The sequence below is a fragment of the Mixophyes fleayi genome, chromosome 6 (genome assembly GCF_038048845.1).
Source record: "Mixophyes fleayi isolate aMixFle1 chromosome 6, aMixFle1.hap1, whole genome shotgun sequence".
NCBI lineage: Eukaryota > Metazoa > Chordata > Amphibia > Anura > Limnodynastidae > Mixophyes > Mixophyes fleayi.
The window spans coordinates 40,247,427-40,274,961 of NC_134407.1; the positions used below are offsets into that span (position 1 = coordinate 40,247,427).

The 27,535-nt window shown below is 39.5% G+C and overlaps 1 protein-coding gene across 1 annotated transcript in view; it reads left to right on the forward strand.

Annotated features, from left to right (window-relative positions):
• TMEM26 (transmembrane protein 26) overlaps nucleotides 1-27,535 on the forward strand; it is a 41,147-nt gene that overhangs the window by 1,426 nt on the left and 12,186 nt on the right. The window contains exon 2 of the mRNA XM_075215179.1: nucleotides 26,562-26,640. Coding sequence (XP_075071280.1) covers nucleotides 26,562-26,640 — 79 coding nt within the window. The remainder of the gene's footprint in view (nucleotides 1-26,561; nucleotides 26,641-27,535) is intronic.

A 27,535-nucleotide genomic window follows, 5' to 3' on the forward strand; every position in this document is an offset into this window, starting at 1 on the left:
AACGTTTCGTGAATTTATTCATGTTTATTGAATGAAGGTTTTAAAATGTGATATATTGGAAGTAGCAGTGGTGTTAAGCATGATATGTTGTTCAATATTTATACAGACTTCGTGGATGCATTATGTCCTGATTTTCCTAAAAAAAGTTCCCTTTCCACTAGAAATCTACAACTCACTGTACTTATATTCCAATAATTCATGCTGAGAAGTTGGAATATGGTCCTTTAACTGTTTTACATTATTTGGGACATATCAGAAACTGGAGGTACTGTTTATAGGCTCATAGTTCTTCATTTCAATATTGTGAGCTTTAGCGGAGCTGCCTGACATGAAGCACACTGTCCATGCTGTCCCCAGCCTTCCTGGAATTACATAGATGTACAGGTGAGTGGGTGGAGCTAAAGCAGTTCCACATGATGCAGCTACTTCAAATTAGGAAGCACCAAATCTCATTGTTTGTTTAATAAAAGCATCCAACCAGTAGCCTAGTAGTAAAAATGTGTTACATTTCACCTATTGCTAAATGTATTCTTACATAATTGAAAACTTTTTATAGCTACATTGTCACATATATACCATGTTACCTTTAGAGACGTCAAGTTATTTGCTTTGTGCAAATTGGTTACTAATCTACACTAATTTATAAAATAAAAAACATAAATTAGTTTTAGATGACACCTTCTAGATTGACTAAAAAGCTGTTTAGTTGCCTGATCACAATTGTTACCTACTTATTAATGCCCTATAAAGTGCTGTTTAAAGGACTAGTCAATATAAGATGCAAGTTGCTTTCTACAAAAGAGCTTCTAATAAGAGTTCTAATATTTTCAGAACTTAAAAAAAACGCAATGGAAATTTTCACATTTTGCAGAAAACACTTTCTCCATCTAATAGAACTGTTGGTGCCTCATGCCCAAGATCACCATTTTTTACTCCATTTCCAAAACAATTTTTCCCTGCTGGCGCCTGCTGTCCCAGAATGATTCAGCTCTTACACCTGGGGGTATATTTACTAACCTGCAGGTATGAAAATGTGGAGATGTTGCCTATAGCAACCAGTCAGATTCTAGTTATAATTTATTTAGTACATTCTACTGAATGACTCCTAGAATCTCATTGGTTGCTATAGGCAACATCTCCACTTTGTCAAACCCGCAGTTCAGTAAATATGCCCCCATGTCTCTTTTGACTCTTTTGAAAGTAAGCTCCTGCAAATGTGAGTTGCCATTGCAGATGATTGGATAGGCCATATCAACAACCTCAATCTGCAGAAGTTCTTCTGTAAGAATACTTGCAATAAAGATTAGATCATGGTTAAAGTTTTCTTTCCTATTACTTGTTGAAATTCATGCCAGTAACCAAATTGGGGCGCACTATAAAGCACCCTTTGGTACCCCAAATGGTTTGCAACAGGGAATATATAAATATTGTGTCAAATATTGTAACTCCTCTCATAGCATGAAAACTTTTATACATATATTTTTTTAATATTTCAGGAAGCTTTTACATATTAGATCAACTTATATTTTAAGTTTAATGGTCCTGTGAGAATGTTCACACATCTTTCTACATGCACATGTTTACAGACGTTGCATACTAACTGGATGTACTACACACATGAGCACACATTAATAATCTTCCCCAAGTGCATCTCTTACTGTGGACAAAATGAGGTTTATGCCATCTATTTCTTTCCTACAACTTTCCACAGGAAAATAAAACATTTCACATTCCACAAGTCACATAGAATTACCAAACAAGGTTAGTCAAGTGCTATCACCTTATTCACTTCTTCACATCTCCACATTTGGTTAAACCAATCAGAGAGACTAAACAGGCTTACAGAGTTAACTCATTACTGTTTATAATGTCTTTGAAACCTGTTAGACATTTGTTGCTTTAAACAAAGTAACCGCTTCTTCAGCTAACCACGTGCATGATTATATTGCAACCTGCACACAAAACAGAACATAAGTGTCAATCTTTGGCAAAAGATTCTGACAGATTGGCTACAATTGGCCTTGTCATACCACACAGTCTCATGTCCTCTTTATGTACTGCTTCAATAATACACACAGCTGAGCAGAGTTACATATCAAAATACATAGTTCCATAGTTTATAATATATAGCCATTATATTATATCAAAGTCATTGCAAATTTAAACAATGTTACCCGATGCTAATCAGTTTACTGCTTGTTTACTGTACTATACTATAGATCTTTGTACTAATACAGATGCAAACGTGGGACAACCTTTAGCACCTGTTCAGCAATTATCTTTTTTTCTAGTGCATTGAAGGCCAACAGACGGCCTAGCCTTCACCTGCGGCCCCCAGCTTCATTCTGTTTTATGTCACATTTGTTTGGTATAGCTTTTAACACTTGTTTAACTTATGTCATTACAGATAGCTGTCTCTTTGTATTGTTTTAACTTATTGCTGAGATTAAGAGTAATGTGTGGTCCTTTTGAAGGTTACAGGGCCTCTCAAGTGGCCCCTGATGCATATTAGGTTTCCCCATCACTATTCTAGTGAGTTATTGCAAGTTTGCACTTAGCCACCTATGTTATGAAAATAAAGCACTTTTGATGCTGTTGTGCAGGATAAATACTGCCACCGTCATGGTCACTGCAGAGAATTGTACAGATTGATGAACCTCCCATGTATACATTGCTTCTTAAGGAAAAATAATACACTATACATTTTCATAAAAATGAATTTGTATTGATAGCTACTAGTTAGTAGTTAGTGGTTAAATTGTCCGACAGTCCCCTTTAATGCACCCTACATATTTTGGAGGGCTGAATCGAAATTCCTGAAGATAAAATCTATTACTAGGAGCCAGTAACAATAGTGATGTTATCAGTGAAGCAACAGGGCGCATTCTCAGTGATGTCACTGGCTCCTAATGTATTGATAGACTGCATTGTTATGGAAATTGGTTCAGCTTACTGGCTCCACAGTATCTATCTGTGTCCTTTAATATAATTAACTTAAACACAACCATCATATAAAGGGGTTGATAAAAAGACTATACTTTGGAAGACATATATTTGTGAGGCAAATTTATATATTTTATAAAAAATATATATACAGTATAGTAAGTTAAAGAAACCTACATAAAGTTTTCTGGCCAGAGTCTCTTAAGAACGATTACGGTACTCGGGGGTCTGATATGATGAAACGATGAGCCATATACACAATGCAAAAATGTCACAAGACTAATCTGAGCCAATAACATACAAAATTGAGAATTTCACTAATACCCCATTCATACTGCATGAGAAACCTGGGTTTGTGCCGGGGCAAGCACAGAGGACCTGGGTTTAGGCGCAGTATGAATGGTGTTAATGATAAATCCCAGGTCTGAAAACGTGGGATTTAGTCCTGGGACTTTTGGTGGAGTAATTCCCATGTCGGCCTTGGTTAGCCTGCAGTATGAATGGTGAGACCCGGGTTTTTCAACCCAGCAGCTGATTGGGTGTCTGGGATGCTTGAGGATGATGTCATAGTTATGCATCGTTATAAAACATGAACTTTGGGCTACACAAAAGTGACTTGTCAGCCATGATTAAAGCAATGCTGTGAACAGTCACCACCCACTTTGACCTCATCTTTGTGTGCAAAAAAACTAGTCCCCTTTAAATGACCTCAATATTTTTCAGCCAATGACAGCTCCTCTTGTGATGACTCACACTTTGCCAGGGCAGACCCGTGTTCAGTATGAATGGGGTCGACCCGGGAAACTCCCGGGTCCAAGGTGCAGCGTGAACGGGGTCTCTAAGCTGGGACGCTCGGAGACTCTGTAAAAACCCAGCTTGAAAAACCCGGGAAATTGCAGGGGCGGCAGTATAAAAGCGGTATTAGTTTCACAGAGTTTTTGTGTGTGTACAAAGTGAGTAAAATATAACTTCTTACCTCTCTGTCTGTCTCGTTTTATTGCTGTGCTTGTTCGCAACGTAAATACAACATATCATTAAGAGGCCAGATATGTAGTCAGTTTACTACAACGTCTAAACTTAATTAAAAACATCACCTCCAGGAAAAGAAACGCTGCCAGATTAGAATACGTTGAGAATTCATTATCTTGTGATCAGGATGTATGACAGGCAAAATTTCAGTTCTGTACAATTTTAATGTATAAGTCAAGTGATCCTGACAACAACAATCTTGTATGTTAATTACTGCCACTTTTTACTGACCATTTTGCTTCTTGGCAAGTATTTTCAGTAACCATTTCAACAGAATCTGCAGGTAAATTGCTGACTGCTAAAACAAACAGAAATATGTTTAAATATATTGACATTTACTAGTGCATACTTGCCTACTTTTGCAGGCAGCTTTCCGGGAAGGGGGTGTGGCCATGTGCGGTGCACCATTAGGCTCCGCCTATGTCAATCCCAGGCAATTAAGCCAATCGCAGCAGGGGGGCGGGGCCAAATGTGCCATCGTGCCGCGTTTAGCCCTGCCCCCTGCCATCTTCAACAACGCCGAAAGCTGGATCCGGGATTTTTGCCTGCTCTCTCGGGAGTCCGGGAGAACTCCTAAGAATTCGGGAATCTCCCAGACATTCCGGGAGAGTAGGCAACTAGGTACTAGTTTCTGTCATCAATATCACTATACTCTTTGGGGCTGGACCCATATGCATGCCCAAATAAAAGGCCAAAAACGCAAGTAAGACATTCACAAAAAACTGAAGTCAAGCAAAGACCCTGGCTTAGATGGTTTCACAGTTTCCTACTTGTAAAACTCGCTTTAATACCCCATCTCTCCTTACCCCACTTTGGGACAACCCTAAACTTGTTCCGCCTATTTTGCACACTGTACCTCCAATTGCATCAGAGACATTCTGGACCAGGGTAATTGTGCTACACTGGAGATGCTACAACAGAAATATGGGCTCCGGTTGGCGATATTCTTTGAATATTTACAATTAAGGCATTACGTCTCTTCTCTCCTTAAAACACTAGTTGCCAGGACTCTAACACAGCTGGAGGTGTGATGTTAGACTGTCTCTTCCCTCACGCGGTCTGTCTCTCCAGTCGTAAGGAGGTACAAAAATTAGATGAAAACAAATCGGTATACGCACATAAGCATATGAGTTCTTTTGTGCACATGCACTGTACGGAAAAATGTATTTTACACTAAACAAATGCATGTATGGTCAACCGAGCATGAGCCTCTTTGTCGTGATGCACTATGATATAGGACTACAAAATATTGCATGCAGATGGCGTAATGCTTGTTGCAGTGGATGTGTCCCATGGGTAATTAACTATTTGAGAATACATGTCATTTTGCACCATATCTTTGATTTTTGTTGTATGTGAATAAAGTAACAAAATGTCATTTATAATTTATTTTAATTCCTATTTAGTGCAGTAAACTTGTCTCCATTTGTACTTTCATTTAAAGCATTTGCCTGGTTGATGAATATATAGCACTGAATTTGTTTGCTTAGCTAATACAGATTTTTTTCCTCAGAGATTTATATACATATGAATGTGGAAGCAAAGATAAAATACCTCTATCACCTGTACATCTTTATTGCATGAAAAGAGCAATAGAACAATTTACAGTGCTTTGAGAAACGGCATATGGCCTCCACATGAAGCAGATATTTCTCATTACTTTCTGGAGGTGAATGACATTGGATACTTGTTGGACTGGTCACATGATGTGTTTGGCCTTCCAAGAATAAGGATCGCTCTGCAGATCCTCTGTGTAAAGGGGTTTGGCACAGATGTGTAAAAGGCAGGTCTAGTTTGAGGATATTAATTAGAAACAGACGTCAATTGTGGCTTGCCTGGGAATGATGCTTTATATCTGAAATACTGTTTGCTGTATTCTAGAAGTTGTAGGAGACATTACCAAATGGGCATTCAAATAATGGCATGGGAAGTAGAAGGAGATAATACAATACTTGCCTACTCTTCTGGAATTCCCGGGAGGCTCCCAAATTTCGGGGAGTGCTTCCGGACTCCCGTAAGAGTAGGCAAACCTCCGGATTCGCCGGAATTTGCGGCATTGAATGGCAGGGGGGGGGCTTAGTCAAGTCATTAAGTCCTGCCCCCGCTATTCGATGTTTTGAATTTCGGCATTTTATAGTGGGGATGGGCCCCCTCCTCCCCTCTGTGACATGACTTCTCCCCGGGATCTCCCGAGGGAGAAGTTTTGAAAGTTGGCATGCATGCAATATGCACATTTGCAAGTACAAAAGTGCATTTTAATAAAGACCTCAACTGCATCCAGTTAGCAGGACTGTGGGCGTCTTATCACTGGGAGCCCTCTAGGTCTGGAGAACTTGCCCTCACCAGCGCTGCTTGGGAACTTCTATACACATAACAAGCTGGGAGATTTGAAATCCAAACTGCATTTTGTTTATTTTTGACATGCCATGGCTCTGCTGTCAGTGTCTATGTTAGAGTCTAGCACACTGCTGTTTGCACCTACCTTTCAACCTGTTTTCGGACAAGGAGAGAATCCAGTGCAGTAATGACGGGGATGAGTCCTCCTGAACTGTGGAGTTCCTGGCATGTTGCTAAGGAGAGACGTTGTTAACTAAAATTAAATGTTTGGCTGAAATTATCCTTTAAGTATATCTGTGACATCCAAAATGCTATCATACCCAGCACCTGCCCCTTTTTGGACACAATTCGACTCTCTCCTTTGGATCTCCTGTATAGATCTGTACAGATAACTTTTTTAATGCCTCCCAAAAGTCTGTTTTACTCTTAAGTTTTTAATAAGGCCCCCTGTATTCTGTTAGGTTTTTCTAAATAAGAAAGACACCGGGTGAATTTTTACCCACTAGTTAAAAGAATTGGGGCGGTACAAGCATTGTCTCAATCCTTTTATCGCTATCGCCATCTCTGTATGGCAAAGTGGAGGAGATATCCTCCAGCCCCATCACCCAGGAATACATTAAGGCCTGATTCATTAAGGAAAGTAAGGCAAAAAAAAGAGTAAGTTTTCTCCTGTATAAACCATGTTACAATGCAAGGGTGCAAATTAGTTTATTATTTTGCACATAAGTTTAATACTGGCTGTTTTTTCATGTAGCACACACATACTTGATAGCTTTATGATTACACTGACAATATACGTTGATAAATATAAATCTGCCATCATATTTTAAATTTACCTCCCCCTACAATGCAACATGGTTTTGCCAAGGTGCAAAGTTACTCCTTTTTCTTGCTTTACTTTCCTTAATGAATCAGGCCCCATGTGTATTAGTGTCTGCAGGTGTAACAGTCACAGATCGGAAATCAATTTATGCTTTGGTGTAGCTTAAATTGTTTTTGTATCTGTATGGGGACTAGAAATATTGAAGCCTGTTTTATTAGTTAAGTGCCAAATTTGTTTCTCTATTGGTGGCATCTTAGTTTTCTGATGATTGAAAATCTCTGGGACAAATATTTATTTAGATTGCTTGTGTGTGCGCGTGTGCGTGCGTGTGGTAAATATTGTGGCAGGACTGGAACAGGGCAGCAAAAGTGAATGAAAGTCAGGTGAAAACACTGCTCACTTTTTTAACTTCACATATTTTTAAATTTAGCTTTTCAAAGTTTTTTCTAACATGTTACTGATTGTTAAATAACTTGTAATCATAATGTACTCTCTGTGTATTCTAAAATATCAAATACAGTGCTACATTGGTGCCTTACTTAGGGCTTAGTGCATCTTGTTCACCTATATAGCACACATAGAACTCCCCTGATAGCATATTTTACCTATAATATTTCCTCCCTCTACATTTTGTGGCTTCATTAGATACTGATGAACTATCCTTCCAGCGCGGCCTTTTTTTCCTCATATTGAGCAGGTCTAGCTAATTTTATTTAAGTTCCTGCAATCCTTTATTGTAAAATGTCAGTTTACATTAACCTATTTTTACATCATTTGAAAGAGACGCTGGTGGTAAAAACTACTATTATCAGTGTTATTATTAACAAAATGTAAAATTAATTACATTAATTGTAATTAAAAGTTCTGAATAAAGAATGTTACCTGTTAAAAGACTTTAGAGACAGATGTTTTGAATTACTGCTATTACACTCCACACATGGAACGAACAGGAAACAGCAATCTATTTTAGCTTTATTCTACCACTCATCCCTATGTACTTTAGCTTTGCTAATTAACTAGCATGGGAAATGTGATCTCTGGGTTGAAAGAAGATGAAAGGACCCTTTTTGCAAAAACTTACAGTCTAAAGTTAATGTGGATGCAGGAAATTCTGATAAGGAATTGCAGTTGGAAGCACTGTACTTCTTGTATTCTCTTGACAGATTGTAAGCATACTTGCCAACTCTCCCGGAATGTCCAGGAGACTCCCGAAATTCGGGTCAGTCTCACGGACTCTCGGGAGAGCTGGCAAATCTCCCGTATCCCGCTACTGCCACCACTAAATGAAGCGATTAGCGGTGAAACGCGTCATTTTGGCCCGCCCCTTAGCGACAAACCAGCATTACCGTTGCGAGGGGTGGGGCCAAAATTACGTGCTTTTCAGCGCCCCGCCCCCTCCCGCCCTCCAGTCTTGCCCCTCTCCCGGAAAGAGCTTTGCGAAAGTAGGTAAGTATGATTGTAAGTCACTGGACCTCATTTATGAAGTGTACTGCATCATACTTCCCGATTTCGGCGAGACAGTCTGGATTTTAGGACTCGGTCTCGCAGGTGGGAATGGTGTGGGGAGGGAGGTATTTAATGGGCAGCCTAGTGATTTACAGTGCTAGGCAGCCCTCTGGGCGGTGGCCACACCCCATCATGGCAGTGCAGCCAGTCCCGCTAGAGGGGATACAGCATACCTCACAACAGATATGTTGTGAGGTATGCTGTATTCACCTATATAATCCTCCCATGCCTACTCTCTGTTTTAGGGAGATGCCCTCACACACTAGAAGTGTGTCTACTTTTGCTGGGAGACTCAATGTGCAAAAGTGCACACTTCACATCCAAGCTCCTAGAACTTTAGAACCACCTAAACTTTTCTGTTTTTCTCCTAAAATAATGCTAGTTTATCCTCATATAGGCACTTTGTGTTTGAATTTTTTTACACAACAGCAAAGTGCACCTAGAAATGTGCTTCTCTGCAGAAGTGCAAATTTTAGATGAAAAATGCTTCCTTTCCATTTCAGTTTATTTCGATAACCTTGCTTTGCAAAATGAAAAATCTAATTTTTTGCGTTGCAAGTGTGCCTAGTCTTTACGTGTTGAGGAACATCCTTGCACCGTCCAATTTCTCCATCGGCTGGCGCAAATTTCTGCTCCTCTGCCGACACTGCCCCCTGTCCCCTTGCTCCATTCTTTGGAATAAAAATCTATGTCCATTTGCAAAAATACTGTAGTGTATCACAAGAAGAAAATAAATTATATTATGTCTTGTCATTTTAGATGAAATGGTTTATAAGAGCTTTCAGAAAACATTTTAGTGGCATGATTTAGGTTATGTTATGAAGATGTATGTGAATTAAGTATTTTGATAATAAAAGACAATACTAATAAAACCTGTATCTTCTGTTATCGCAGCATAGAATATGTAAAAAAAAAATCAATAAACTCACTATGATTCAAAATATTATTCAATAAACTATTTTGCTACTGAATGAAGCCTTTTTATTTTATTTTTTAACCAAGCAGCATCTGTCAATAATTTTGTTTATTGTGTATCTACTGAGTTTAAGTGTACTGTCTTGAAAAAAAAACATGTGGTTTTCACATTACTAGCAATATTGTCCAATGATTTGAAATATATCCCCACAATAACACATGTGGTATAGCAGGGGTAGGCAACCTGCGGCTCTCCAGGTGTTGTGAAACTACAAATCCCAGCATGCCTTGCCACCTATCTGCTGGTTATCTACTGGCAAAGCATGCTGGGACTTGTAGTTTCACAACACCTGGAGAGCCGCAGGTTGCCTACCCCTGTGATATAGCATGCTTGTTGCAGTATATGCCCAGTATTAGCAGTAGTAACCGTTACTAGCAATAGTATTAGCAATAGCAATTTTGCCACAAACTCCACTTCCAGTAGTTAACTAAAGAGAGAAGATAAGATGGTGCTATATAAATAAATGTTGATGATGATGATGAGGATGAGGTCTGACACACACTCAACATGGGTATAATGGATTGTCTGCCATGAGCAAGAAATGGAGTAGAATCTGTCTATGTATATTTAAAGACAGGTCTGTAACATTATAATTTGCTGTAGGAGGGGAGAGCGTATGACGAGCTTCAATGATATCAATTGGACCACTAGCCTATGTGGAGACAGCCATTTAGTCCATTAGGAACCAGAGACATCATGAAGACACTGACAATTTGTTTTCCTTGGTGAGATATTAGGTTTGTTAGAATGATGCCCACACTTAGACAATAAAAAATATAAAAAATCTCTATACCTAAAATAACTGAAGTATTTACACTCAACTAAATATGTCCAGTATCCTCTTTTTCTCAACTTTGCTGCTGGTTGCCAGGCTAGACCGGATGTGCTACTCTATCTGAGCAATCAGAGTTTGAGTGACAGGCTTTTAGACTTTCTCTGTAGAAATGCATTTGTTGGTTTATGAATTAGGCAGTAACAGAGATTTAAAAGTTGCTTAATTGTTTAAAAAAAAACCTATTAGGATACTTACCTAAGTATGTACTATGTGGTTTCAACTGTATATAGCAGAGTGGGGATGCAATTCAGTATTAAACATAATTTTTAACAGAGCTTCACTGTAGGGACAGAGTAACAATGGAAACTGTATTTTTCGTTAATGCTTTATCCATGACAGGACAAACTGTTTTGATACCACAGTCAGAGCTGGCAAAGTATACTGCCCTTTAATGCAAGCCCCATTTTTCATTCTTACCATTATTATTTACACATTGTCCAACAGTGTCTCCTCATAACAGCCCAGAAGTGACCCTGCACATAGTTTCAGGACAGTGATCTCACACAATAGGCCAGTACAGTGACTCCTGAGCTAATTTCTCTAAGGTTAATACAATATAGACCCCATTCTCATGTAGCTAGTGTACAATATACACCCTGACCTCTGGCGACTAATATACAGTATACAGCCCATTGTCTGGTGGCTGGTTTATAATAGAGCACACAGCCTTGAGATTATAATGTATTGCAGAGCTTCTTGTCAAGTGCTAAGTATACAATATAGAGCTCATTGACTTATGGATAGTGTACAACACAGCCCAATCCTTAGCAGCCAGTTTACGAGAGAGACTATTATCTGGAGGCCAATGTTCAAAAGAAACCTATTCCTCTTTGGCCAGTACACAATATAACCCATTCTCTAGTAGTCATTATACATGCAACCTGTTCCCCCTTGACTAGTGTACTATAGAGTCATTTCCCAGGTGGCCCTGTAGACAATTTATAGTCCATTCCCTACTTGCCTTTATTCACACTCCTGCAAGGTCTCCGAATCTGAGCTGTTATTGGTTATTTATGTTTTTGGCTGATAACAGCCCTGTTGGCTCTACCTCACTTAAGGAAATAGAGCAGCTGTCAACCAAAAGGCTGGTAGCATGTCAGTGACCTGTCAGCGATACTCATACCGTACCGATGTTCCTGTCAGGTATTAAGTGGTGGGGAAGCAGGAGAGGCAGCAAGGCTTCTAGGCATTGCCTCATCTACCTCCTCTACACCAGGCTGGTGCTGCATTCATATATGAACATTCCAGGGTTTATAGTCCTGTAACTACTACTCCTGTAAGTCTGTTGAGTTTTTGCTATGCGACTGTCACTGTTTACCTCTTTGTGTGAAAGTGAGATCTTACAAAAGTGATTCAGAGCTGGAAATATACAGATTTACTGTACACTGCATAAAAATGTGTACAACAAGCACTGTAAATATCCAGGATGTGTTCCAGAAATGATAATGATAAGTCTGAGAAGGTACAGATGTGACTGCTGCCACTGAACGCGATGACTTATCAGTGTGTAACAGATTTACTATGGCATACAATGACATAGGTAGTATACAGCCAGCAAGGGGGCCTATTCTTACCCCATCTGTATGGTATTACCACTAATCAGTTCCAGGTGGGAAACACAGCTAAGGAAATGAAAACAATACGAATGGTCCAGTAATTTGTTAATAATGAATAAAATGAGTCATCCAATACAATCTTACATGTTAAAGTCCGGTGCTCTCGTCTTCTGATGGAAATAACAAATATTTGTGAAGAATTTTAGATGTGTACAGAGTTAAAATTTAAATGGGTGAAATTCCCCCCTCTCATGATCACCTTCCAATATCTACAAGGGCCTAAAAAATATTTTTAAAACCAGCCCATAACTTCTAAGGACTTCATAGGATTTGGACTGAAAACCACTGAGAGGCTGTGGAAATTACTATACTTTTTTTCAAGGGACTATATTCCCTATTTTTTTATTTTACTTTTGTATTTGTAGGGGTTAATATATAAAAAATATTCTTGTTATAGGATCTAGTTCTATAATGTTCTAGTAAGTCTGCTTGCAGAGTTTACCATTCAGTAGAGATCCCACTTTTCTCTTATCTTCACATAGTACATTTATCTTGTCACAGAGCTCTCCTGTCAATCTTATTGATGCAGCATAATCTTATTACAATACAATAGCTTGGGTGTGGGGTCTAGTGGCAAAGAATATGTGTGGCATCATTGGGGGCTTCGCCAGGGAGAGGAAAGACTGAATATACAATAGAGCAGATGAAGAAGTAACCTGCACAACCCTAAGTCTGCTCAAAAGCTGTATTGAGGGATAAAATAAAGTCTAGCAAATACAGATAGTAGGGCAAGAAGTATAAACAATATAAAGTGTATTCATGGGGCATAGGGTCACCACGTGTGAGCCGCGCCTGTGTGAAAGCCATTGCTTGGTGTTACGACGTTGGATCTCAGATCTTGGATCTCTCGAGTTTTGAATTCTATAAATACTGCCCTCCACGGCAATCTAGTGCCATTTCACAGAGAGACACAGAAGGGGTAGCACAGTCTGTAGAGCAGTTGGGCAGCAAGCTAGATAGAATAGAAAGAGGAGGGGGTAGCATTGTTCAACAAAATCTACAGTGACATTTTTGAGAGCTCCATTGCTAATTATCATTGCTGAAATACAGATACTTGGGCCAGGGCCGGATTAAGGGAATGGAGGCCCCTGGGCTAAGGGGCCCTCCATTCCCCGCGAGGCCCCCAATGTGAGCCGTCCGCCGCCCCGCCACCCCCCACCCCCCGCGAGGACCCCCCCAAGCACTTACCTGTCAGTGCAGTCCTCCGTCCCGGCGCGCTGTAAGCTCCTTACTGAGGAGATCTCGCGAGAGTTCATGAACTCTCGCGAGATCTCCTCAGTAAGGAGCTTACAGCGCGCCGGGACGGAGGACTGCACTGACAGTACTCAGCAGCATCGATCGGGCCGGGGGCGCCCCCGCCCCCGACTGATCAATAATGCTGCTGAGGAGTTTGAAGGGCCCCCTGGATGCCCGAGGCCCCTGGGCTATAGCCCAGTTAGACCTCGGGTTAATCCGGCCCTGACTTGGGCTGGCAGGCTGGGTGTAAAACTGTAAATCTGCAGTCACATTCTACTGTGTTATATAGGTAACACACAAAGAGGAGAGCTCCATTGCTCCATTGCTAATTATCATTGCTGAAATACAGATACTTGGGCTGGCAGGCTGGGTGTAAAACTGTAAATCTGCAGCCACATTCTACTGTGTTATATAGGTAACACACAAAGAGGAGAGCTCCATTGCTCCATTGCTAACTATCACTGCTGAAATGATAGGCCTGGCAGGCTTTTCTTCTGAATTTGTAGTCAAACTGTACGGTGTTGTATAGGTTACAAACAAAGAGGAGTGCTCCATTGCTAAGTGTCATTGAAATACAAATACTATGCCTGGCAGGCTTTTCTTCTGAATTTGCAGTGTTATTAAAATGGATTCACAGCAGTGCACAGAAGAGCAGGAGCACCAAGCAGCTGCTGGCACCAGTCATGATGATAGTAATCCCTCTACGTCATCAGGTACACCTATGTAAAAGTGCATTGTGTTTTTAAGTCAGGGAAGCAAAAATGTAAAAAAACACCTTTTTATCTTTGTCAAGAAAGAAAGACCTGTAATCCAGGCAAAGTTATTTGCAGAAAAAAATAAAATTACCAACACACACAGTGGCAAAGAAAGAATGAGGCCTTCGCCTTTCTCTATGAGTGTGAGTTCTGCAACTGTCACTGAGGCATCTTCTTGTAAGGTCAGTTGTGACCAAGCAAGACCTTGCCATTTGTACTCCAAAAGTGTTGTCCAAATACTTTTACGTGTAAAAGCCGAGCTGGAAGAAAACAGTAAGGCATTAGAGGAAAATGTATGTTCAGATTCAGAAATGACACAAATCCCTGAGAAGAGGACATCCACGAGTGCTATGTGTAATCGTGGCCATTCTGATAGTGTACCAATAAAGAAGGCCCCTTTCAGCATTTCTGCAGATGTGTGCCTGAACAGCCTAAGTGTTGCCGGTGATACAACAATTGAGGATGCCACTTTGGAATTGGACTTCTATAATGGTGGATTCCAGCAGTGATCAATTAATAATGTGTGAGGATGATGTACACACTGATGAGGGTAAGGATGAGGCTGAGGATGATGACAGCAACATCTTGCCACAGTAGAGTTCATTAACAGCACTGTTTCCTTAAGTGCCGTAAACCCATTGTTACCTTGTTTTCTTTGTGCCTGAAGTGCTTGGTTTGTTAAAGTGTGCATGTTCTTTTTAAGATCTAATATAAGGGTGGGTGGGAGGTCCCAAGGACAATTCCATTTTGCACAACTTTTCTTTTCTGCCACTAATGTGTGCCAATGTGTCCTAGATGTGCTATGAAATGTCGTGTCTTTGAGTCGTTGCTCTGTCGCTTAGCATCCAGCCAGGTCACTGCAGTATTTGTCCGAAAGTGTATGTAAAATAATAATGTGACCTGTGAGGTGGTCAAAATTGACTGCAAATGACTTGAAATTAGTGTTAGTGAGGTTAATAATAACGTAGGAGCAAAAAAAATGCAAAATTATGTGATTTTACCATATTTTAGCAATTTTTCTAAAAAAAAATACAGATCCAAAACCAAAACACACGAGGGCGATTTTGCCAAAACCAAAACCAAACCCAGTTTACGGGGGACAGTGAGCATCTCTAATTTTTATATATAATTAGCTGAACACCCAGTGTTATTGGGACTCACCACTGCAGGGCAGCAGTGATGATTTCCACTGTCTGGCTAAGCCTGGGAGGAGCGCATTCGCAGCAGCTCCATTTCGCCAGTGATAGTCTATACAGCTGTCGCGCGGTGCTGTACAATGGGTTTAGCATGTTTACATGCTTTTGCCTGTTCGTCCGTGAAGGTGGGAGGGTGGTTTAGCAATAGATTTTATAATAATGTTCTATTACAGTACTGAACACAGGGGCTGATTTATCAAAGTGCAAAAAGCCATTTTGCTTTAAAAAACTGATGTTTTTGCCCAGCAAAATGGCTTGGTGTTGGTCCGCAAAATACTTATAGGGTTATCGCTGGCGATAACCCATGTTGGGGGAACCTACCTGAACTTAGGAGATCGGAGTAACTTTTGCAAACCCTCGGAATTGAGAACAAGGCAAAACATCATTGTTACGTTGTCGAATGTTGCAAGTTTTGCTTTCTATAAGTACCGCCCTCCACGGTGATCCAGCAACATTTCACAGAGGGACACAGAAGGGGAAGCAGAGTTCTTGGCAGTTTCTAGTGCAGTTGGGCAGCGTCATAGGTAGAAAAGAAAGATGAGGTGTAGCAGTGTTCTTCAAAGTCTCCAGTGACATTCAGAAGAGCTCCATTGCTAATTGTCATTGCTGAAATAGAAATAATAGGGCTGGCAGGCTTGGTCTTCCAAATCTGCAGTCACATTGTACTGTGTTATATAGGTAACACACAAAGAGGAGAGCTCCATTGCTCCATTGCTAATTGTCATTGCTGAAATAGAAATAATAGGGCTGGCAGGTTTGGTATTCTAAATCTGCAGTCACATTGTACTGTGTTATATAGGTAACACACAATGAGGAGAGCTTCATTGCTCCATTGCTAATTGTCATTGCTGAAATAGAAATAATAGGGCTTGAAGTCTTGCTCTAAATCTGCAATTACATTTTACTGTGCCATAGCTCACTCAGAAACAGGAGAGGTGGCAGAGTTCAGTGCTGTCAGTCTTCTTAAAAGTCTCCAGTGACATTCTACTGTGCCATAGCTCATACAGAAACAGGAGGGGTAGCATTGTTCTTGTCACTCTCCAGTCTCAGTCTTTATGATCCCTCTACCTCATATGCTAAAGACTATGTTCAAGTGCATAATGGTTTTAAGTCAGGGAAACAAAAATGTACATAAAAAGCTTGTACCTTTTAAAGAAGAAAAACCTCTCTAATAAAGGTGAAAGTTTACTGTAGAAAAACATAAAATTGCCAACATGCCATTCTACCCAAAATATTACTAAGCATACCAGCATCAACTAGTTCCCTTCTCTCAGCTAGATCTCTGCACCTGCAATCTACACTTTCATCATATTCACCCTCATCAGTGTGTACATCATCCTTAAACAATACTAATTCATCCCTGCTGGAATCCACCATGACAGAAGTCTGTGTACTTTAATGTAATTGTCGGTAATAGCCTTCCTCATGGAATGGAATTTGAAATTAATTTTCTGGAAGAGCTGTCACGATTTTTCGGCAATTCTTTTAGACCAGACCAAATGTCCTAATGTTGTGCAGACTCATCTGCATCCAGGGTTGGACTGGGATGCTGGGCGGGCTGGGGTATTCCCTGGTAGGCCCCGACCCTGTTCGTTCCCCTCTTAGTTGGTGGGGGGAGTGGGTAACTTTAAAAAATAAAATGAAAGCAATTAATAAATACCGACGCAACCGCGCCCCTCCTCTCGGGCGTGACGTCATCAAGCCCGACATTCAGTGAGAAGAAGACAGAAGACGACAGATGACAGAAGAGAAGAAGAGAAGAAAGAAGCTGATAGAAAAAGTAAGTGAAGAAACGTAAGCAAAGGGGAGTAAAGGCAGCATGACAGAGAGTGGAGGGGGAGCACAGACAGCATGGCAGAGAGTGAAGGGGGAGCACAGACAGCATGACGGAGAGTGAAGGTGGGCATAGACAGCATGGCAGAGAGTGAAGGAGGAGCACAGACAGCATGGCAGAGAGTGAAGGGGGAGCACAGACAACATGGCTGAGAGTGAAGGGGGAGCACAGACAGCATGGCAGCGAGTGAAGGGGGAGCACAGACAGCATGGCAGAGAGTGAAGGGGGAGCACAGACAGCATGGCAGAGAGTGAAGGGGGAGCACAGACAGCATGGCAGAGAGTGAAGGGGGAGCACAGACAGCATGGCAGAGAGTGAAGGGGGAGCACAGACAGCATGGTAGAGAGAGAAGGGGGGCCAAAGCAGCATGGCAGAGTGTGAAAGGGGGCCAAAGCAACATGGCAGAGTGTGAAGGGGGGCCAAAGTAGCATGGCAGAGTGTAAAGGGGGCCAAAGCAGCATGGCAGAGTGTGAAGGGGGGCCAAAGCAGCATGGCAGAGTGTGAAGGGGGGCCACACCAGCATATATATATATATATATATATATATATATATATATATATATGTATATATGAAATCTGATTAAAGCTTAGAGGCAGGCTTCAGTACTTGCTCTAGTAATAATTAATAAAATATAAATTAGCGGATCCCATAACATTTTTGCTGCTTCAACTGATAATTTTCGTGCCCATGGAACTAATGAATCACTCTACAATCTTAATAACAGTGAGATTGATCATAGCAATTGTTTTAGAAATTATTTTACTGTTCTCCCATTATGATGTCCCATTAAAAAGCCACCTTGAAAAATGTATTCAAGAGTGAAAAAAGAAAAACACGTTTGCAGGAAAGAGGAAAAGCAGGAACAGTTGGTCGTGGAAGTCTAGTGACATTTTTATCATACAAGACCGTAGATAAAGTGATTATGGCAATTGATAATCGTATTAAGCAATTAATCGTTTCAGAAATTGGTGCAAAGAGATTTAGCATCCAAGTTGATTCCACACCAGATGCAGGAATTGTAGATCAAACAACAGTTGTCATTAGGTATGTGAAAAAAGAAGAGATCCAAGAACGACTGATTTCTGTTCTCCCGGTTACTGATGCATCAGGCCGAGGATTCAATGAACTATTGATGGCTAATTTTCAAGTGCTTGGGCTTGACTACCATAAAATTGCTGGTGAGTCATTTGATGGTGCAGCAAACATGAGGAGTTCATATGTAGGCTTAAGAGCACAGATCGCTAAAGTAGTGCCTGATTCCATTTACATTTGGTGCTATAGCCACATCCTCAATTTATGCATTTCTAATTGTTTTGAAGTCCTTGAAGCAAAAAATGTCTTTGGTCTGTTAAATTGCATGGCATCTTTTATTGGAGATTCCCACAAACGTATGAACATATGGGCCGAACAACTTCATAAAAGACAAGGACAAGAAAAGCTTTCAAGATTGCAGACAATTGGCGAGACAAGATGGTGGGCAAAGGAGAAGGCCCTTAATTGGGTATTTGGAGAGAGGCAGCCCCGGTATTTGGATGCTATTGAAGTTATATTTTCAATCTCACAGTTGGGAAATTGTGATTCAAGGGCCACTTCTGAAGCTACAACTTTATATGAAAACTGTGCGAGTTCAAGACCATTTTAACAGCAAATGTATTCCTTGCCATTTTTGATGTGATTCGACCAATTTCAAAATACTTACAAACCAGTGGTCTTGACTTTCTGGTGGCATGGAAAATGGCTGAGAATGCCATTGACCAGCTAAAGAAGATTGATTTTGATAATATTACAGAAAAGGCTACACATTTTGCATCAAAAATGAATGACCTTATAGCCAATTGTGATATAATCTCTTTCCTTGAAATTGAAACTGAGATCCCAGTGAGAAGGGTTGGCAGAAAGAAACGAATGGCTGTTGAGATCCCAGTTGTTGAACGTCCAACCGATGAACTGAAACGTTTTCGTGTTGAAGTGTACAGACCAATTTGTGACCAAATTTTAGCAAGTCTTACAGAGAGATTTTCTTAAAGTAAACAGTTGGTGCTGGACCCAATATTTGGATCCTAGATTTTTTGAAAATATTCTTTATGATCCAACACTTCTTTAAGAGGGCAATCTAAAAAGGATTTCTGAATTAATTGGCTAAAATTAATGAAGAGTCTCTGATTAGTGAACTTATAAGGTTTGCTAACCTCTTTCCTAAGCTGACAGAACACTTGGATGAAACAAGAAGACAAGAGATAATTCCAGAAGAAGGTGGAGGGGATGAAGATGACTGGGGTGTATCATCTGATATAGAGGATGACAAACAAAGTGCGAATCATGTAAAAATTGCTTCCTCTGCTGTCATAGATTAGTTCTAAAGTACAATCTTTATTCAGCTGCTTATGAGAATCTCTCTGTGGCATATGAGTACCTGCTGTCTCTGTCTCACACAAGTGGGATGTGAAAGAGCATTCAGCAAACTGAAAATCATAAAAACAAGACTCCACGTTACAATGGGACAAGACCTGCTGGAAGCATTTATGATCATTTAGAATTTTCTCACACCGCACTGGGGAGCCATTAAACCTCTTCAAATTCCTCTGATCAATATCAAATATTATGTATGTGTGATCATATTATGGGGGAGGTGCACCCACACAGATAAGTAATCCATGAAGAATAAAGAAGCAAGTAATGTCTATAAGGGGCCCCTTATACAAATGTCTTGCTTCTTTATTCTTCAAGCATTTATGATCATGTCTGTAGAGTGAGACCTTTTGGAACTAGTTCAATTTCAAGATGTGCTGGAAATTGTCCATGAAAGTTCCCCACTGATGAGATCTTTGTTAACTGTGTGAGCAATCTTCATTGTTTTAAGACATTTAATTTGGCAGCAGTTTTGTCTCTTTTCTAGTGCTAATATGTTTTATTTCTGATCAATTTGACTCAAGTTTGCATATGTTTTATGTGTACATAACATTTTTAATTATGTGGATTTTTGTAAAGGTTATTTATGCATATATATGTTTTTGGTTACATTATTTATTTTCATTATTTATCATTTATAATAATAAAGTACCGCTGTTTAAGTAACACTAAAATTGCCTCTTTTTATCTTATGAAATATATATTGTACTGAAAAACACCCTATAAGGCTGGGCCGCTACTTATGGGCCAGTGCTGTGTGCTTGCTCCCCCGGGCTAAAGTCTGCCAGCCCTCCCCTGTGCAGGGAGATGACAGCGGACCTGAGACCTGTCACACTGAGATCCACTATTGTCCAACAGTTGTGTAAGTGCATAGATACTGCAGGAAGGTGATTGGAAGGTGATTGATTGGAAAATATTAAACAGTACGACCAACCAAATGAAACGATGATTAGCACGTTGGCATGACTTTTGATCATCGTGTAGGTATACACACTCACACAATTTCTGACCAAACGGTCGGATGTCGGCTGACTTTCCCGATTATTGGATGAAAATGCTTCAGTGTGTACCTAGCCTAAGAACAGTGCAGTAGATATTCCCAACAAGTCAAGGTTGCCTTTTATGATAAAGTTTCCCTTTTGTTTTCCTTTTTCTCTAACTAATAAGCAATGATTTTGTGTAACCAAATTGTTTAATCTTTAAATAATAGGTGATTTAAGGGAAAACAGTGTATATCTTCATTCCTCCTATATGCAGAGATTAAGAGCAAGGCTGCAGATTGTAATCTCAGTTTGTACAAGTAGAAACCTCTAATTGATTTAAATTGAGTTGCAGTTTTAAAGGACAAGATTCCAGCAAAAGATTGGTCTTACTACATCTGGGAAGGATGACTCACACAATGTATAAAATGTGGGGAAATACGGTTTAATGATTAATATCAGATTTCACCTCTCCATATGTTTTTTGCAGTCACTGCAGCTTCTGAGGGTTTTTTTTCTTCACTGATTGATCCATTTTAATTTATTTTGTCCTCCCTGCATTATCTTTAAGCTGTTATGTAATTAACCTGTTTACAATACAAATACAGCATATATATGTAAGCTGGAGGTGTTTTTATAATAAATTTGTTTATACTATTTAAATCAATTCCAAGAGTATGTGTAGTCCGCTATCTTCTTTTAGTAATCTATTTTTCTTGGAAAGCGGCTTACGGTGAGATTCTGAATACAGCGGTGTATTTCCTTTTGGTTTTCTTTTTCTTAATATGCAAGGTAGAGAATTGTTAAAATGTCTTTAACCCACAGCAGTATTATAATTTGCACTTACAGCTATATCTATATGTTTATCTCTCCAACCTTATCTCCACTCATACTCCCTCTCGCCCTCTACAGTCTTCCAACATCCGCCGCCACACTTCCCATCTGGTCACCATTTCTCACTCCTAAATTTTCTCCTGTGCTGCCCCCTTTCCTTCTCTGGAACGGACTACCCCGTTCTATCAGGCTTTTCCCCAACCTGCCTCACTTCAAACACTCCCTCAAAATCTGTTCAGATTAGCCTATTCTTCCTCCATCTAACCCTGCCCTCCTCTAACCCTTTTCACTATCCCTCTGCACTTACCTTACTTTTCCCTCCCCCTCACTCTTCCTCTCTCCTTCCTACTCGCATTCACATCTCCCCCTAGAGTTCTTGTCCCCTCACCCTATCTTCCCTCTATGTGTCTCCTGTCAGTCTCCCCCCTTGCTTAGACTGTAAACTCCCTTGATTAGGGCCCTCTATCCTCATTTCTTTTTCCCTCTGTTTACCTCTGCCCCCCCCCCCTTCCCTCTTTTCTCCTTTTTGTCTTTCGACCCCTGCTGCTGTCTGTCCCCTTCATCCTTGCCTGATCATGTTAGTGGCACCCACTCTTGTGGGCTTAGCCTCCTCTCTTCACTCCCCACCTCCCTCCCTCTCTTCCCACTCTATCTCTGCACTGGTAGTCACTTTTATTCCTTTGCCTTTGAAGTTGCTCTCTGCTGAGTTTGTAATTTTGTACTGTTTCCACCTTATTTGCACTTTTTACTTATTGCACTTTGTAATGCCTGTATGCCGTACACTGTTACCCTGTACTGTTGTCCCCTGCTCTGTGTATAGCACTGCAGACCCTTTGTGGCAGCCTCATAAATAAGCAATAATAATAATGTTTCATTCCTTTTGTCTTTCTATTTCTCTCTGTGATCCGCTCTCCTCCTCAAATAATATAAAACACAAAAAGAAGGTAATATAACACTAGCAGGGTAAGGTAAAAGGCAGGAGTGGAAGTACTGTAGCAAGTCTGGCCTAGACTGTGAATGATCATAAGAAAAAGATTTCCCTATTCAAAGACATATTCCCCTAGTGCCCATATATACATAAAAATACTGGTGTTCAAGTAGAAGTGGGCGCATATTAACGTACACAGGGAAAAGTTGCATCCAAGAAAAGACACATTTATGTGCATTTGTTCAGTCGAACGCATCTCATGATGCATCCAGCTGTACAACATTAGCATTTGTGCAAGGTGTGTGTAAAAGAAAAGTGAGAAAAAGTGTTACCCTTGGTATATTTGTATACACGTAGCTCAACAGTATTAGTAGTAAATGCAAAAATTGCATTACCCTATTTGTATGCAATATAATATGACAATGAAGTGTCATATGCACAAGAGAGTCTGGACAGTTATTAATAAATGTGAAAGTTGCATGTTCTACATAAAATGTAATTACATACAAACACATATATAAAATATAATACAAATTAAATTAAATCATCTGTTGTTTGTCTTTGCTGCAGTAGATCAAATGGAAATGTCAATTAAGTAATGTGATTAGACGGCAGCAATGCTAAATGATTTAAGATAGTCCTGCTGATCGTCATCATTATCGCTGCGTGTCATCGCATTGGCCCTTCAGCAGCTGCAAGAGATACACCTAGTGACAGGTGTGTCCGTATCCAGAACTACTACAGTGGCAATTACATGAACATGCCCTTACTGTACTCAGTCTATGATTGTTGCCCCTTCCCTCACCTGCTCTGTCTCTGCAGTCATAATGAGTTATAAGTGTAGCACCAAAGTCTACAAATGGACATATGCATACTTTTTTTGGTACACAGTACAGAAGAATGTTTCATACACAAAAAACATGTACATTCAACTATACATGAACTTCGCAAGGTTTATAAAATGCACACGTACACACATGTAACCTTTAGTACAGAATTACTCAGTTTCTATCTAGTAATTATATTATATACTAAACAAAGACACCAGTTTTAACAAATTAAATTTCTTTTTACACAATAAGTGCTTCAGTTGTGGCACAGATGTGTGCAACATGGCTGCCTTTTTGGTGTTAATAGATTAGAACTGGAATGGTTATAGTGAACACTAATATTAAAGCAAACTTTTATTCAGATTTACTCCTGCACAACAGGCATTTTTCCAGTTTAAAATGACTTATTTATATGCTTGTAAAACGTTGTCTGGTGTAGCTTGCACTGCTGCTAAATACCGTGTATTTATTCATCCAAGCCAGCTCTGTGAGGCAGGAGAGCTGTAATGAGTGGAGGAAACTGTCTTGGTGGGAGAGCACAGTCTTAAGCTTGGCTCAGACGCAAGTGTAACAACTGGCATTCAGGTTGAGTTAAATTACAGACTTCGCCTAGGCAAATATGGAGACTTATTTTCTAACTGTATTGTGTAGAAAAGACTATATAATAAGCAAATAAAAGAAAATAGCCCCCTCCCCTCAATGACAGGTACACTTTAAGGGCCCATGTGAGTTGGATGCAGACACAACTATTACATCTGAGCTACACGTATCTTAAGACATGTAGCATAGTGACTTAGTGGCTAGCACTTCTGCCTCACAGCACTGGGGTCATGAGTTCAATTCGCGACCATGGCCTTATCTGTGAGGAGTTTGTATGTTCTCCCAATATTTGCGTGGGTTTCCTCTGGGTGCTCTGCTTTCCTCCCACACTCCAAAAACATACTGGTGGGTTAATTGGCGGCTAACAAAATTGACCCTAGTGTGTGTGTGTATGTTAGGGGATTTAGACTGTAAGCGCCAATGGGACAGGGACTGATGTGACTGAGTTCTCTGTACAGCGCTGTGAAATTAGTGGTGCTATATAAATAAATGGTAATAATAATAATAATTATGTGTGCTGCAAGAACATACGATTAAGCAAAACATTCTTTAGAGAGACAGCAGTCGTCTTTATTAACTTGATAATGATGGCTGACATTTTAATGTTAAATGTTTCAAAAATAAATAATTAATGTAAAAGAAAACAGCCTTCCCCACCCAAAAAAATGAGCTACCTGTAGATGCGCTCATTGCCTAGGCTACTGGGCCCACCAAAAAATACTCTGCTTTCTTCCAGCAGATTGTATTGTATTCCAGCAGATATTGTAGTGTGCATGCACAGTACAGAAAATCATATTTTCCACAATTTTTTCCATGAACCCCTAATAGTGCTTTCTAAGAGGCAAAATACGACTATTGGGATCACCCCTACTGCTGTCTTTTAGTAAGCACTTAATAAACAGGCTTCATCCACTTGTGTTTTGTGGCAAGTTACTTAAAGCAAAGCAGCTACTGTTGCTTTAAGTATCGCCTCACATATCAAATTTTATACCTTATTTCCCAAATGTACTGAATATTTTTTATGCTCTATTATGTTTCATAAGCACTTCACTGCAAATGAAACACTGTAGTAATATTTTGAGAAGGGTAGCAAACGCTAACATTTTAGCAAAGGTAAACCTTTTGAAGGTAAATGCTGTCAACATTTTGTCAGTTTTCCCAGAGAGAGCTAGAAATTGAAATTCAGAATCAGCAAGCTTTCCAATCTAAGAACATCTAATTTATTGTTTTTTTTTATATACTGCAGTTTTATGTAGTGCTGAACACAGTTTGATTTTCAGGCAGTTTCCTGTGCAGCAAAGCTTACAATTTGATGCACTAGACAAAGACAAAGGAATTTGTCCAAAGTCACAAAGAGCAAACTGTGGAATTAAACCGGGATATCCTGCAAGACTAGTGTTTTTTCTATACACTCAATACTGTTTCCCTTTTAATACTGTATGTTTACTATCATGTAATTCAATGTAAAGTGATTCATCCAGTGTAGGTAATATATGTAATCACTGGATTAGAAATTAATTGCTGCATAATTATTGGTTGGATAAGTTTACATAGCAAAATCAAAAATGTTGTATGTTTTTTCTTATTTTAGTTTTCACGTATGATATATTATCGCTGTGGCTATGATATGAAATGTATATGGTTTTCCATGCCATAACTCTAAGAGAAATCACATAATATATTTTAAACAACAAGTGATCTGCTAATTTAATCAACATATACTACATGTCTGTTTATATTTCATATCACCTATCCTGAACTTTATTGGCCCCGGGACTCAGCCTCAGTAGAGGTCGGAGAACATTTATCTTGTTTCACTGTGGGGTAGTGTAATATTATTTCTAGTCTTACGGTCCCATAGTTAAAGATAATGCTCAAGGACTATTGTGTGCCATGGAATGGTAAATGTTGCACTATAAAGGATAAAGAGGGTGCATTATAGTATGAAGCTTCTATATATATATATATATATATATATATATATATATATATATATATATATTTATATATATATATATATATATATATATATATATATATATATGTATATATATATATGTATATATAGCGCCAGAATACACTGCAGTGCTTTACAGGTAAGTAGAAATACAGCAATAGAACAGCCTACCTTTGCAGTCTGGCTGGTCCATTGTGCAATATGATGTAGCACATGCACTTGTGTTTCTAACTCCCATTGTCCTATAGATTGTAAGCTTGCAAGCAGGGTTCTCTTACCTCTCTGTCTGTATGTATTACCCAGTATTGTATTATTAATGTTTGTTCCCAATTGTAAAGCGCTACGGAATTTGCAGGCGCTATATAAATAAATGTTGATGATGATGATGATGATAGAACAGGACCGTTTATTAACAAACAAAGAGGTAGAAAGTCGCTGTTTGTGGGTTTATAACCCCGGTTTAAGCTATGGTGTTAGTATGGTCGCTTTGTACAGTTCCATACTTGTTATTTCTCTATCCCAAATCCTATTATCTAGACCCAGAGTATTCCTGTCAACCCAAATCCTTTCACAATAGAAAATATCGGGGTCATGGCTTAGCGGTAAGGGATATGTGTGCAATGTATTGGGGCATTGTATGACATGAGTGGGGTTGTAGTTACATTGGCAAAGAACTGAATATATAATGGGGAGTAGACAAAAACATTGTAAACATAGTTCCTTAAGTTTGTTCATAGCATGCACAGAGTAGCTATCCATTTTCCTAAGTACAAGGCACAATTAAGTAAATGAATTATGTTTCATGTTAGTCCCTTTAAATATGAAGAGCTTATGAGATACAGAGATGGCTCACGTGTATGAGAGGTATACCTGATACATTTTATTCTTTATGATTATTTAATTAAGTTCACATTAAATTCTTTTGTGTTTCCCCAGGTTCTCACCCCCTATATTCTGCTACTTGTTAAGCATAGTGCCATCCCTTTGGCTTCTTGAAATAAACTACAATCCTGAGGTAAGACATCTGTACTGTGACAATCAAAGTTGTCATTATTTCTATTTTCTACCACTTTGCAGTCTTCTGTAGTATAATGTGCTCTTATATGTTATGATGCCCAAGCTATTATATTGTGGTCTCTCAATATGCATAGCTTGATTGGGCTCTGTGTGTATTAATATTATTATGTTAATTTCATTTACTTAATCTATTGAGATTTACACTTCATTACCTATTAGCCTTCTTTATTTTACTGGAAGCCGGTAAACTCCCCGCTAGTATGTCAACCATTGTTGTGTGAAATTACCAAGCTATGAGTCAGTCAACAGTCATGGTGGCTCCAAGCCACCAGGAAGAATTTGTTTGATGAAAGACATCTGATGCAGGAATACTAATTCTGCCAGTGTGTGCTATTAAAAATATGATTTGGCAGTTTACAACAAGTAATGATGGAATGTCATCCATGAGAACCTTCTCTTGCACATGGGACAATTAACATACATATCCCCCTATGACATATAGACTGCCTCCAATGAAATCCAGACATAGGGCCTGATTCATTAAGGCTCTTAACCTAAGAAACCTGTGCTACATGAAATAACAGGCAGTATTTAACTTATGTGCAAAACAGAATCCTAATTTGCACCCCTTGCATTGTAACATGGTTTTGTCCAGGAGACTGAAATAAGAAGTTTCTCAAGTTAAGATCCTCAATGAATCAGGCCCATAGTCCCTATTGGTTACTAAAACTCTCTATAACCTCCTTGCTTCCTTTGTTAGCGTATTGGTATCAATGACACATAGACCTGACTGCTGGTGCCAAAACGAGAGGGGAAATTAGTGTGGCATACGATGTATGCTTCCTAATATATATATATATACTCTCATTTCTAAACGTACTACCAGGGTGCTC